This window comes from Vicugna pacos, chromosome 3 (assembly GCF_048564905.1).
Source record: "Vicugna pacos chromosome 3, VicPac4, whole genome shotgun sequence".
In the NCBI taxonomy this organism is placed as follows: domain Eukaryota; kingdom Metazoa; phylum Chordata; class Mammalia; order Artiodactyla; family Camelidae; genus Vicugna; species Vicugna pacos.
Window position 1 is genome coordinate 73,355,194 of NC_132989.1, and position 15,220 is coordinate 73,370,413.

General features: G+C 38.7%; 1 protein-coding gene across 2 annotated transcripts in view; it reads left to right on the forward strand.

Moving 5' to 3' along the window:
* Positions 1–15,220, forward strand: part of MRPS27 (mitochondrial ribosomal protein S27) — a 93,957-nt gene that overhangs the window by 5,773 nt on the left and 72,964 nt on the right. For both annotated transcript variants that reach the window (XM_072958539.1, XM_031675117.2), the window contains exons 2-4: positions 249–326; positions 9,627–9,697; positions 11,702–11,760. In XM_072958539.1, the coding sequence (XP_072814640.1) occupies positions 249–326; positions 9,627–9,697; positions 11,702–11,760 (208 nt within the window). The remainder of the gene's footprint in view (positions 1–248; positions 327–9,626; positions 9,698–11,701; positions 11,761–15,220) is intronic.

Consider the following 15,220-nt stretch of genomic DNA (forward strand, 5'->3'; position numbering starts at 1 on the left):
GCAGCATTTTTACTCATAATCTTATGGTAGAAATTTTAACAGATTTTCTCCATCTTCTGCTTGTTAGAGGTTGAATACATGTTGTCATGAACTGAATTATAAACTGTGCAATATAGGTTACAATTTCGTAGTAGATCTTTAAATAATCTTAAATGGAAAATATGACAAAGGTATGTTTAGTAAAACATAAATAAAGTGAACCTGTTGTGAAACCATGCCTGTGTTTACATAATTGTCTTATTCCTCAGGTAAAAGATGCCTGCTTTCTGCAGCCTATGTGGACAGCCACAAATGGGAAGCAAGAGAAAAAGAAGATTGTCACCTTGGTAGGTGGGCTCTTATATGTGTCATTTCCATTCACTCTGTATGTTTGTCATCATATATTCATATGAGATATATGTGAAATGATGCTTTTATGATAATCTGATTCTGATAAGCACATTTTAAGTCTTAAAAATTAGACTATTGTTTCACACATGGCAAAATCATTTTTTCTATCTTGCAAATTTCTTTTTTGCCTTGATGATCAGTCTCCCTGAATTATATAAACAGTTCTTTTTTGTTCATTTTTATCGTATAGTTAGTACCATGCAGCCTGTCTGTGTTTTATCTACAGAATCAGTCTTTAATATAATGGTTGCAAAATGATGGTTTTCCAGCTTCATGAATACCTCCACAGTTACTAATTAGTACTCAATATTTCCCATAAGCAAGAACCTTCTTTTTCTACCTCCACATTTACTAATTAGTACTCAATATTTCCCATAAGCAAGAACCTTCTTTTTCTCCCATTTCTTTCTTTCTCTGTTTATCTATTTATTATCAGTATGATGTTGTGGAGTCCTCTTTTTTTTCTTTTAATGATTCATTAACAGATTTGACTAGTAGAAGCTCTTTCAAGCTGCCTCCCAATGTTGCATCTCGTACCTTTCCTGCTGTAGCCCGGAAATCAATTACAGATGACCCTTGAACAACCAGGGCTAAAGGCACCCACCCTCAGCGCAGTCAAAAATCCACATATAACTTATAGTCAGCCTTCTGTATAAGTGGATTTCTCCCTAGCCAAGGTTTCACATCCATGGATTCAACCAGCTGTGGATCATGTGTGTAGTCCTATAGTACATACTCAGTGAAAGAAATTCACATGTAAGTGGACCTGCGCAGTTCAAACCTGCTTTATCCAAGAGTCAGCTGAATTTCTCCAAGGAACACTGGTTCTTTTTATTAGGGAGTATTATTAGACACCCAAGATCTGTGTGCTAGTTGTCCTCTTGCTGCTGTGGAAGTTTTGCTTCTTTGCCCATTCATTGGGCAGAGCTAAAAATTATACATATACACATAAACATATATATGTACACATGCATACAAGCTTACATGTACATATTTTACAAATAATGAGTTCATAATGAACCCTCCAATTCCATTTCATCCCTATAGGGTTCTTCCTTGCCATCCTCTAGTCCCTATTTGTATCTCCCTTTCATGCTGAAAATGCTGGCTCCCAACTGGGACAGTGTTTTGAAGTGTGGCTCAGTCTTGGCATTGCAGGTTATCTAATTTTGCTGTCTTCTAGTAAGTGCCCTGTAGTCATTGTAACAGTCAAAAAATACCTCTGTGTGTTCTAAAATGCCCTGGAGAGCCAATAGTACTTTTGGGGGGGGGGGCACTGTTCTCGTGATGAAAGCAGTATGAACTCAGTGAATTATATTGCAAAGCTTGTTCTGATGTGCCATATATGAATGATAAGAAAAGTGCTAAGAAAGTGCAGAAAGAGAATGAAGCATTTTGGCAAAGCTCCTGTTAACACTTTCCCAGGTATGAAGGGAAAATTAGGAAATAAGACCGTTATATTTGGTGCCTTGGTATGAGTTACAGTCAGCTCTGTTATTTGGAGACAAACCTAGGGAATATTGTCATGGATTCCTGAGTAAGCAGATGCTGTTGCCAAAGAATGAGCATAATAATCTGCAATGAATAAATATCACGTGGAGGTAATTGTCTCCTTCTCTCTGTTAATATTAGTGTACTTAGAAAAGCAGTACCAGCTACTATTTACTGAATCCTATCCTGCCAAGAATACTCTCTGTACATCCTGAGTCCCTGTGCAGTCAGAATTGATTTTTCCTCACCCTGTGTTCTTACACAGTGTGATGTGGTGAAGAGTATGCCCTTGGAGGGAAGGTCTGAGTATGAGCCTCAGCTCTGCCAGCCTTCAGAAACTGTCATTTAACCTCGGTTCCTGTACCTATATACTAGGGATGATGATAATGCCTACCCCAGATAATAGCCTCACATATAGTAGGGGCTCCAGAAATATGTGGAGGGAACAAGTGCCTAGGCCCCTTGATCTTACCTCTGTATAAAACATGTGATAAGGTTTTGAAACTCGAACTGCTTGGAAGAAAAAGAGGCTGTTAGAAACAATATTTTTTTCCTGCTGTGTAACTGAATGCAGTTAAAATTTTCGTTTGTATGTGACATAACTGCATGTTTTCCCTAATTCATAATTGAGCCTTTGGGCTGGGATACGGGCTGCATGCCGATGATTGGGCAGTAGGTGGCAGTGTGGCCTCTGCGGAGACCGCGCAGCCTGTGGAGCCGGGGCGGTTGGACCCGGGCTTTTGGGGAAGCCTCCTCGTGCGTGCGTGCGCGGAGGGCTGCCCCCGGCATGTGGAGTGCTGTGATTGGCCGCTGTGTTCTGGTGCGAGCTCGTTGATTGGGGGAGGGAGGAGGGGCGATATGAGGCTTTCACTCCGTGCATCCCCATTGGAGGGCGTGAGATGGGGTGGAGTGGATCGCGGCTGGGGAGGGAAGATGCCTGGGTGTTGGTGTGGGTGTGGGGCATCCATACTCTTAAGTGATTTTGCCTCCAGGCGGAATCTGCGGAGACCTGGGTTCTTTCTGATGGTGGTGCAGCTTTGGTGCCTCCGCTCTTCAGTCTCGTTAGTGGCTTTCCATTAGAGCCTTGGGGGAGAGCTGGTAGGGATCTGTCTAGCTCCCCGTGTGAGGGTAATTTATTACTATGGAGAGCTTGATTAACATCAGGAGTGCTATTTAGTGCAGGTATACCTACATTGCATTCTAGGGAGGAATCAGGCCATGAATGCAAGGCAGGCCCTCTGACATAAAAGCCAAAAGGCAGCCTTTGTCACTTCTGTCTGTATTCCGGGTTCTGTGCTAAGCACTTCTCGTGCACTATTCCATTTAATGCTCACAACAGCCAACTGAAGAGCTGCTGTCATTTTCCTTAGAAATGAGGAAACTGAGTCCAGATTCTGATGTTTGCTTAGGGCCATGCAATAGTCTGTTGCCTCTCTGCTCAAAAATAGCATTGTTAGTGATTGCTGTAGTACCTGCAGTTCTACCATAGTGTCTTCCCTTGCATTGAAGCAGTGAGTCTCTTGCTTTTAAAATAATATTTTCTGATTGCCGTGTAATATATACTGAAAAGTGCGCAATTCATAATACATAGATTGATGAATTATCAAAGTGACCAAACGTGTGTAATAGAACATTCCTGCCACTCCAGAAGCCCTTATTGTGGTTCCCATTTTCTTCAAAGGTAACCATTATCCTGACTTCCAACACCATAGGTTATTATTATTTTTAAAACATTTTATATTGGAAAATGTAAAACAAACAAAAGTAGAGTACATAGTATAGGGAATCCCCTTTGCCCAACACCTGGCTTCAACAGTTGTCAGCTCATATAGCCAGTCTTCATCTCTATTTCTGCTTATTCCTCCATCCTGATCCTTTGGATTATTTTGAGGCAGATCCCAGACAGTGTATCATTTTATTCATAGATATTTCAATATAGACCTCTAAAAGATAAGGATGTTTTAAATATCATTAGCATATGTAAAAATATTAATAATATTTAAATATGCAATATTTAGTCCATGGTCAAATTTCTCTGATACTCATAATTTTTTCTAATGGTTATGCACCATTACAGGTCCATACAGTGCAATTGGTAATGTTCCCCTCTTCTCTTGCCTCTTTTTAAGTCTTTTTTGTAGAAACATACAAAGAGAGAACAGTATAATGCACCCCTGTGTACTGTCACCCAGCTTCAACGGTTATCAGTTCCCTGCCAGTCTTAATTCATCAAACCCCTACCCCATCCCCAGGTTACTTTTTAACAAATCCTTGTTATCAGATCATTTTTTATATATTTTGATACATATCTCTATAGATAAGAATTTTTTAAAAAACCCTAACTATAAACCATTCTCATATCTAAAAATTAGTAATTCCTTAATGTCATTAAATATTTCATCAATGTTCACATTTCCTCAGATGTTTTATGAATCTCTTTTTAATTTGCAATTTGTTGAAATGGGATCCAGATAAGGTCCATACATTGTAATATGTTGAGGTGATTTTTATACGTTTCTTTCTCTCTTGCAGTTTATTTGTTAAAGAAAATGGGTCTTTTGTCTTGTAGTGTCTCACATTCTGGATTTGCTGCTTTTATCCTTATGGTGGTGTTTAACATCCTCCTCTACCTTCCATATGTCCTATAATACTGGCAGTTAGGAAAGAAGCCTTGATCAGATTCAGGGTTTGTTGGGTTTTTGTTGTTGTTGTTTTCCCACTTTTGCCATGAATACTTCATAGGGAGTGTTGCTTACTCTTGTCAGGAGGCACACAGCATTAGGTTGTCCCTCTGATGTTAAAGCCATTTGTGATTATTGCTTACACCCATTATTTCAAGAAGAGCTGCAAAATGTTGCTATTTTAATTCTGTCATTTCTTCCTCATTTGTTACCCAGAAGATTTTTGTTAAAGAATTTCCTTTCATCAACAGTTTAGTTATACTGAGATATGGAAAGATGCAATTTTCAAAATAATGAGTTGACTTCCTACCATCCTCCAAAGATGATCAGTGAGGGTTTAAAAAAATACTCATGAATTTAAGTGTTTCAGACATTTTAATCCATTGCAGTTGATGTTTTTATTGAAAAGGCCTCAGTTCTTCAACTAGGCTCTGTAGGGCCCTAGGCATTCTTGAACTTTCCATCGCAAATCAGATTTCAATTTTAGACTCTTTCTGTACTTGGCTTCCTTTTGGTTAAAATAAACCCTGAATTAAAGCATTGTTTCTGAAATCCCTTCATTAACCATGCAGATCTGCTGGGGAGGTTCAGGGTGAAAGTGATCAGTGTTAGCCAGTTAGCAGCTGTTGAATTATAGACTAGGGTCTGCAGTTAATAAGACTCAGGAGAAAACCATTCTGGGGAACTGAGTAAGTAGGGTGCTGATCGGAGGGCAGGCCTGAACCTACCTGGGTTCCATGAGAAGTTTGCTTGGGTCACTCTGCCTGAGGTAAGGGCCTAGGTGACTTGAACTGAATTGGTTCCTGAGCCCTACTGAATTAAATGTTTTATTTTGGATTTTTCACTCTATAAATAGTCATAAAGTAAGGGATACCTTTTAGTTTCAGTTACTGCTTTTCAGTTTTTGTTTTAAGAACTCCCTCACTACAGGTGTAGCCCTAGGCAGTCTTGGCTTTACCTGAGGATATCTGAACCAGCTTCTCACCTTAAAAAGGCCTTGGTTCTACCCTCTGTTCCCTGTAAGTCATTAAAACCACAGCTCTGTGTCACTGGGGACCTGCAGATGCTCTCAGGTGACTGCTACCCTCAGTACTCCCTTAAACACTCAAGGTTTGTACTTCCATCTCTCCTTTAGCCTCTGGCATTACTTCTGTCTTCTTGAATGCTCAGTCATATATTTTAGATGTTTTTAACACTTTATCTAGGTGTTTTGCTTTTATAATGGGGGGAATTTTTTAAAGGGTACTTAGTCCACCTTATTTGGAAATGGAGTTCAGTTTACTATCATCTTTGAATGTAGGAGCAACAGCCAAGACTTGTTTCAAGGTCCCTCCATGGGTAGTTCTCAAACATAACTCACTTGAGTGCTTGCAAGGCTGCATCACAATCTCCTGGGGCTTTTTTTAAAAATTTTGTATTTCCCTAGTCTCACCTCAGCTGTGGAATTAGAATCCCCCCTTGGGTGTGAAGCTTAGGAATCTGAAGTTTTAAAATTTTAAAGCCTCTTTGGGGTTCTAATCCTTAACCAGGATTACACTCCTGTACTTGGGATAGTGTACTAGGGATTTTTTTGAGGACAGGGTCCTCAATAAAATCATTTATGTCCTTAGATTATCAATGGTATTGTTTTCTTCAAATAAAAAGAACACTCTTATGCTAATGTACATTTCATTTTCTGGACATACTTCCACATTGTCTATCCAGCTTTAAATTTTCTTAAATGAAGAATTGGAATTTCAGACTCATTTCCCCCTATAGTCTTCGTTGACCTCAACCATCCGCTGCAATGCACATTCCTGAGGAGGCTGAGTGCTAAGCAAGAAAGCATCTTCTTTGGCACATCCCTTTGAATAAAACCTGGGCGTCTGCTGGCCAGAATGAAACGTGAAGTGTGGTTTTGACTGTTGAAGCCTCAGTCCAGAAGCCTGTGGCGCTGATCCTCTGCAGGCCACAGCTGCCCAGCTTTCCTGGCCATCCCTGCTCGGTGCGGTTTTCTGCCTCATTCATCACACCAGTGTTACCGTGTGAGGTGATTGGTCACATTATATTTAGCATCAAACCTTTCTCTGACTTACAATATGCAAATGTTATTCATCAGATGCTGGCTCTGCAGCTGTTGCCTTTTTTTGAGGCCCTAGCCGATTTTACTTGCCTGAGGATATCCGGGTGTAAAGGATTAAAGTGGAATCTTGATTTACCACACTATAGGAGGCTACTCAGTCTAGTGTTTATTTATACATTGTGCACTGGGTGAAACCCATGAGGAAACAGAGGCCATTTTAATTAGGCCAGTAGATCCAGATCTTGCATTTTTTTAGTTAAAATATGGCATAAAGGGAGTTGATTCTTTATACTGCTTATCATCTGAACACAAGAGCCTCTATTATGAAGTGATCATAAAGATTTGGTGTCATGGGAATGCTGTTTAGTATCATTCTATGAGCAGCTAGATTTAACAATATTAATTTGCCTTAGTATGAAGAGGTTTTAGGGACTTCTTTGTGAGTGTGTGTGTGTGTGTATGTATGTGTGTTTTAAAATTTTTAAATCACATAGTATCAGTCCCTTTAAGATAGTCGTAAGAAAAGTAATTACTTTCACATCATATCAGGTTTTAGTGGTTTTGCAAAGTTCCTTTCCCCTAGTAGCTATTGAGCCATTGAGAGCATTGCCCCAGGGAAATAAAAAAGAGTGGTTAAGTGCACAGCAATAGGTCTTTAACAAATACTTGTCATTAGATTGCCTGTCCCTTTTTTTCTTCCACTGGGAGGTAAAAAAGCTTGGAAGTCCAATCAGAGTTGACCGTTGAATAACATGGGTTTGACCTTCGCAGGTCCACTTATACATGGATTTTTTTTTTCCAACGCAGTACTGCACAATGCAGTTGGTTGAATCTGGGGATATGGACAGCTGACTGGGGGACTTGAGCATCTGTAGATTTTGGGGTCTGCTGTGGGTACTGGAACTGATCCCGTGAGGATACCAAGGGATAACTGTATTTCTTTTTCCTTCCTTCCTCTCTTTTTTCCCTTCCTCTTTCCCTTCCTTATTTTCTTCCTTTTATTTATTTCTTTAGGTATTTATTGGGTGCCTTTTATAAAACTCTTGTAGAAACTGAGAATGTATCAGTGACTTGAGTCCTTACCTTCATGGAGTTTATTTCTAGGTGTAAAAGACAAAAAAAAAAAAATCACCCCCCAGTACAGACCACTTTATGTAGGCATTTGTAGGTCATAGAAAATATTTTGGATTTTATTCCGAGTATGGTAGGAAGCTGATGGCCGATTGAGAAAAGAAAATGACAGGATCTGGTTTATCTTTTAAAATGCTCACTCAGACTGCTGTGTGGGAGTTAGATTGTAGAGGTGGGGACAATAGTTAAGGTGACCAGAAGGGAAGTGAGAGGTTAGGGGGTAGCGGTGAGATATGTGTGTGTGTATATGTATGTATGTTTCAAATCCAGAGCTTGTATGGTTGCAAAGTATTAAAAAGGATAAGATCAAGGATGATGCCTTAGTTTTTGGCCTGAATAAGCCAGTGAATGTAGTGATCATTTACTGAGATGAGAAAGGCCTAGGAAAAGCAAGTTTGGAGTGGAAGTTTGAATTATTAAGAGGACATGTAATATTAAGATACCTATTAGACACCGGAATGGAGATGTCACCTATGCAATTGGAAGTGTAAGTCTGGAGTTACAGGCAGAAGTCAGGATAGGCATTTATGTGTGGAGCCAGTAGTCTGTAGATGATGATTAAAGCTGTGAGGAAGAGAGAATGAGATACCGAGGACTGAGCAGAGGGTGAAGAGTCTGCTCCTCAGACTTGAGGCATGCCAACATAAAGTCAAGAAGAGGAGATCCTGCAAAGGAACCCAAGATGGAGAGGGAAAAAAGAGCATTTCATGAAGGATAGAATAGTCAGTTGTATTAAATGCTAGTGAGAGGTCAAGTAAGATGAGGCTGAGGAGTTAACCACCGGATTTAACAATATGGAGGTGGTCTTTGGTGTTAGTAGAGCAATGGAAACCAAAATCTGATTTAAGTGAGTTCAGGAGAGAATGGAACTAAGGAGGTAATAACAGTTGTACGGGGGATGACTGTTGAGTCTTGCTGCTGACGGGAGCAGAGCCTAGGAGAAGTAGCCAGAGGGAGATAGGAAGTCAAAGGAAGTCTTTGTCTTTTTTGATTTTTGTTTCTTTAATAAAGTTCATCCTTTGTGGGGGAAAAAAATAGGAGGCAGGATATATGGACACAGATGCTGGTAGCCTGGTAGACCTGATGGTAGGAGGACAAAGTTCTCTTGATTGTTTCTGTTTTGTATTCAAGGAAGTAAGACACAAAATCATGAGCTGAGAGCAAGAGTGAGGAGAGAAGGGGAAAGAGCACACATGTTACAAGTTTGAGAGGCAGTGAGAAGGAGTGAAATAATTATTTTGGAGTGTATGTTTTCTATTATTCCACACTTTTGAGACTCTGAGATAACAGTGTAATCTCAGGAATACCAAATATTCGTGTGAATGTTCTAGTAAAGGGAACCAGAATAAGACTAGTTCAGGCTGAAAGTCATTAATTATAGCCAGGATGCCTTGCCCCTCTGATTTGTTCAGGGAATGTATAAAAGTCATTTAATAAGTTCCAACTGAAAATTTTTTTAAATAGCTAATATATGTACCTGGTTCAAAATGCAAAAGGAATAAATGTGTAAGCAATGAAGAGTTTCCTTTTCTTGGCCCCCTACTACCTAATTTCTTTCCCTCAAGTCTGTCAATAATAGCACTTTCTTGCGTTTCTTTCCAGAGATATTTTATTGATCCACTTTTTAAAAGCTAAATATATACTAAGATTTTTTAAAATTATCCTTTCTCCAATTAAGTAAATACTTTAAAAAATTACACTGATATTTCTCTTTCCTCTTTAATTTATATGAAAATAATTCTAGAAAGAGCATCTGTTTTAATGTTGACTTTGTAGTGTTGACAGCCATCTGGCAGGAGTTGTATCTGTTAGATTTTTTTTCTTGAAGATGTATGGTTAACAAGGTTCTTTTTTCTTTTTTGTCTTCACAGCTGATCTAGCATCTTTAATGGATAAAACATATGAGAGAAAGCTGCCTGTTAGTTCTTTGACAATATCACGGGTAAGAAAACTTAAGTAGATACATATTTTCTAAGAGGAAGGAGAAAGAAAGCAAGAAAGGCTCATTATATAGACTATATATAAATCAATAAAGACTGTCTTTCATAGGAAATATTTTTCCAGAACATGGTATGTTTTTGTAGTTACTAATAGATGTTTTTTGATGAAGTAGCAAATTTCTGTGACTGAAATAAGCGGTAATAAATTTACCAGACTGTTGTGTATCTGATTTATTTTAATTTTTCCAGGATATGATATTCTACTATATGATACATAGTTTTTTTAAGTTGGTATACCCTTCAAAGTGATAGTATTCCCTTGTTAATATTGGAAGCAATTTTGACAGTTGAGACAGTTTATAAAAGAGTAGATATTGATGTTAATGTTGAACTCTGCATAGCAATGGATGGGGGAGTAATATGAGGCTAGGACTTAGGAATAGGAATTGATTGTAACCATCACTGATCACCTTCTATACCAGCTACTGTACTAGTTTCTTAACATTGATTATCTTGCACTTCCCATAGCAGCCATACCAGATACGCATTATTAACTCTGTTTTGCATGTAAGATCCAGAATGTTGATGACTTTCCCACATGGAGAAATTGGACTTCAAACCCAGATTGTTGAAGTTCTTTTCTGTTGCCTCCCTCAAATGGATCTGATCTTGTCTTCATGAATTTGATTTGTGACATTGGGCAACTGGGCCCCCCTCAGTTTCCTCATATTCATTGTGGAGACAATAGTATCTTCCTCACAGGGCTGATGGGATGCTAAATTGAGATCTTAGTTGTGAAAGCTTTGTAGAAATCAATGGCACCATAAAATTCAGGGTATTGTTAGATCTAGAAGAGGGAAAAAATAAACCGTCATTCTTTTTGGTCTGAGTCCTTTCTTTCTACTCCTTGATAGTAGGGAAACCATTTAGCTAGGTCAAAACCTGAATTGCATAGGCTTAGAATTTTCATATTGGAGGGGAGCTGAAAGACCACTGGTTCATCCCTTACACGATGGCTGAAATCTCTTTGTGCCCTAGTACCTGGTGTCGGTTGAGGCAGCACTTTAGAGTTTAAAGAGCTTTCCCGTACCTTTTCTTATGGAGCCTCATACCCTTCAGTGCAGGTGCCTGTATTCTATTTATGCACCTGAAGCAACTTATTCCAGAGAGGCTGTACCATCTGTATATGCCACACAACAAACCATCAGGAGAGCTAGTTCTCAGCTTCAAGTCCTGTGTTTGAACTGTATTTTATCTGCCTCTTAAAGAGAGTTCTAAATCAAATCTGTAAATCCTAAAAAAGGGGGGGAAATTTGTAAGTCTCCGCCTCTTTACTCTCCTCTCTTTCTTCACAAGATTTTAACTGTTCACTACGTGCATTCTCTCTTACTTCATCCCTTTCTCCTCTGAGTCTCTATTTTGGAGTAGATTCATCCTTAGAAGAGTCTTTCCTGTTCTTCCTATGGTTTAGAGTTAAGGAACACACTCAGGGATTTTGTGGTTCAAAGGGAGACTTTGTTGGTAGAAGAATCACAGGTGTACTGGTCCATAGTAGAACCGAATCAGAGTAGGAAAAATGGTAATAAGACTTCTCTAAATTTAGATTTTCCTCTCCTTGGGCCATATGTTTTCAGCCATTAGAAGCTTCATCCTTTCAATTGTATGCTCCCATGTATTTGGAGCTAGGAACACGGAAAATATCAGTGTCTAAAGATAAAGGGAAATAGTGGTGACTAATTATGTACTAAGACTAGCTCTCTCTGGTTCTGAGCAAGGTTCACGTTTAGTTTTCACACAGTTCTAACCAAATTTGTTCTACACATAGGAAAAGAAGCCATTCTATGTTCTTTGTTTACACTAGGATAAGGGGGTTTCAAGGATGGAGCCATTAATGTGAACGCCATTCCAATAAAATGAGTGTTTTGTTTTTAAGGTCAAACTGTGAATTAGGCTCAGTATATGGCATAATCTGTATTCATCCAAAGATTTTTCTTTCTGTCTTTTAGTTTGTGGACAACATTTCATCTCGAGAAGAGATAGACCATGCAGAGTATTACCTTTACAAGTAAGTTTTCTGTTTCACTTGATGATATATTCTCTTATTTCATATCCGTTTTTAACATGAAAGGTGATATGTACTGTACATAATGTTCAATGCCTTGTTTTTTAAGTTTCTGCTTTGGAGATCTTCCCATATCCGTGTATAGAGAACTTCTTCATTTTTTATAACTTTACCATATTGCATACTGTGAATGTATTTTTAAACCAGTTCCCTATGATATGGCCTTTAGGTTGTTCTCTCTTTTTGTATGATGTTCAATGCAATCGTTAATAACCTTGTACATAGATCATTTTGCACCTAGTTCTCATATGTGTGTACATTTGTAATTGCAGCTGCTGTTGCCAAATTGCTTTCTATTGAGGTTTCACCAATTTACCTTCTTACCGGCAGGGTATGAGAGAGGCCTGTCTCTACAGCTTGACCAGAAGTATTTTCACACTTTTGGATTTTTGTTTGTCTGATGGGTGAAAAATTCTATATATATTTATCTCTTCTCTTCCTTTTTTATTAGCTGGAAATACACTCTTTAAGCACTGTTTAGCACCTATTTTCAGTTAACACTGCATTTTAAAACTTATTCTTCATTACCACATTTACTTCATTCTTTCTCACAACTGGGAACAATCCCACTGAACTATAGATACAGTCACCCCTGTGTATGAAGGAGCATATTCATTACAGCATTGTCTATAGCAGCAAAAACTGGAATAACCTAAAGCTTATTAAATAAAGGACTTATCAAATAAATCATGATTTATTCTCATAGTTGATTTTTCATCTACCAGGTATCAAAATGATACCTTGCAACTTTTTATTGTGCTTCCTTATTGTGATTTTAAAAATCTGATTTATGATTTGTTCCAATTCCTAGTCTGCAAAAAGAGATTCAGATTGAAATGTTAAATGTTTCCAGTAAGCATTGCATAGAATTTCCCATTTGATCTTACTTTGTGTTGATCAAGAGAGTATTCAGTTATTTCCATCTTTATGTTAGTGAAAACTTACCCCATTTTCTTTTATGTGACTTTGCTAATTAGTAATGACGCTTCTTTTCTTTCTGAATTGGGTAGATTCTACCATCGTTGTGGTGATTTCTGTTTAAATATAAATCTCTACTACTATAACTATAGTTAATCTAATCTACTCTATAACTACTAGTTAATCTAATCTACTTGAGCATCTGCCGTTAAATCAGGTGCACATCTTAAAAATCTTTTATTTTAAATCTAATATTGCCTTTAACAGTGTCCTAAGTTTAAGTTCTAGGTCCTGAAATTATAATCGTAAGTTCCCTCCTGCCCTTCCTTAAGATAAACATAAATGGATCCCTTGATGAGAGCAAACCTTGCCTTCCTTTCGTGGTTCTTTGGCACTGTAGGCCTCCTCTGGTAGTTATTTTTGCCTATGGTGAAAGATGTATTTGGGCTGGCACCTGCCCAGTTCTCATTCTTTTGCTTTGTTTGTGACAAAAATGCAGAAAATAGATCCAATTTATAAATAGAAACTATTTTTTAGAATTCCATCCTGTAGGACACAGTGCTATAGTCTTAGAAGAAATACGTCCCAAATCTGCATGTACCTCTAGTGTATAATTGATTTCAACAATTCAACATTCAGCACGTACTTACTAAGCACATACTGTGTGCCTAGGCTTTGTTTAAGTTGTGGGCATATAGTGATGAGTAAGTTAGACACTGTCCCTGTCTTCATACATTAAAGTTTAACTGAGAAATTTAAGTCCTACCTAAAGACCTTCCGTATCCAGTTTTGAGACTTGGAGTCTTACTGAAAGTTTCATAAAATCTCTACTTCCTGTTTTTATATAGCTCATATAGAAGACTCTTGGCCATCTTAAGTCTGAGCCATTGTTTAATCTGATATTTCATTCTTTACTGGTGTTCTAGTCATGGCTTATCACTCTTTATTTGTATTCTTTCTCTTCCCTTCCATTACCAAGAAAATTAGCTTTTTCTCAGCTTTTTTTTTTTTTTTAAAGAAAGAAACATTTCTATGACTTCATGAGATTCCTGTTGTGTGTGTGTGAGACTAGGTACAATGCCGTAAAGCCGCATCAGGTATAGATAGTGGAGGTTGGCCAGTGTTCACTCATCAGCCGGGTATCAACTGCTTTCCGGCCTTAGAGGACATGGAAAACATATTTTTTGCTTGTAATTTTTTTTACAAACATATTTTTGTAACCTGAAATTTTGCCTCAGCAAAATTACAAGTTACAGTTATGAACTCTTGGGATTTCTCTCCATTAATTGAAATCAGAAATGTTAATAATCCTGAGGACACCAAGGGCATGCGGGGTTTCCACCAGTTAAGTCTTCAGCATGCGTGGTTGCAATGCCTAACATTTCTATGTGGGATGACTCTAGATAGCTCAGAGTAAACTTAGAATTACAGGTCAAGGTTGCAGAAATACAGGAGCAATTTCTTAATCCTACAACTAACAGCTTCTTGCTGGCCTGCCTTGAGGATTTCTTATTCCCTAAGCATGACCATCTTTGAGGGGAAGGCCCACGACAGGACTTTTGGCTGCCACCACTGTTGCTGGCGCAAATCTTCCCCTGCCTCAGCTTGTGGAGACCAGACCCTGCAAGCGGAGCTTAACTGCCGCATCCTCTCATCTTCTAGTGATCAAATTTCCCCAGTGGTTATGTAAAGGCCATTAGAGCCAGAGAAGTTTGGAAGCCTGTAGTGATCAGTGAAGAGCTGATTGGGCATCTGTCATTGAATCAGGTGCACAAATAAACAGTTCCAAGCCCCGGCGGTTCGGGGAGCTTCCGGCACATGCCAGCTTGTTACCATGCTGTCCTCCCAGGAGAGAATTCCAGCCTTTAACTCTCCTGAAGTACATAGGGGCATCAATGTTAAAGAGTCCCAGGGATCTTTTTAGGAGAGTTAGAGACACTGTTGTTCACATAGCAGGAGGGAGGACAGATATCCAGCCGCTCCTGTTCAGACTGTGGGCTGTTCTCCGGGGGCTGACAACCTTGTGATCAGTCTCCACCCTGCCACTTATAAATTAAAAAATGGGAGCACCAAGGAAAGGGAAATGATACTTTAAACAAAGATACCGTGAGCTAAAGATGATTAAGGCAGCCAATACCAGGAACTATATAGGTTGTCAATAAAATTTTTTAAGAAACTTGATTATACTCCACAACAAACCAAGAGTAAAAGTGATTAGAACAGTCAAGAGTCTAAATGGAATAACCAGAATATGGAAGCTAAGAAAGAAGAGAACAAAGCCTGCTAAGAACTGTTGGACAGTAACAAATTAAAACACAATTAAAATAAGAGAATAAAAAAGTAAGAAATAAAATTAAAAATGAAACGAGAAGAGGGCCGCAAGCTAGGAGCTTCACGAGTGTGCGCAGATGCGGCTGGGAGGGTAGGGAAGCAGGCACCGGCCCGCTCCCACGGAGGCTCTCCGCAGGCTCAGAGTAGATCTCTC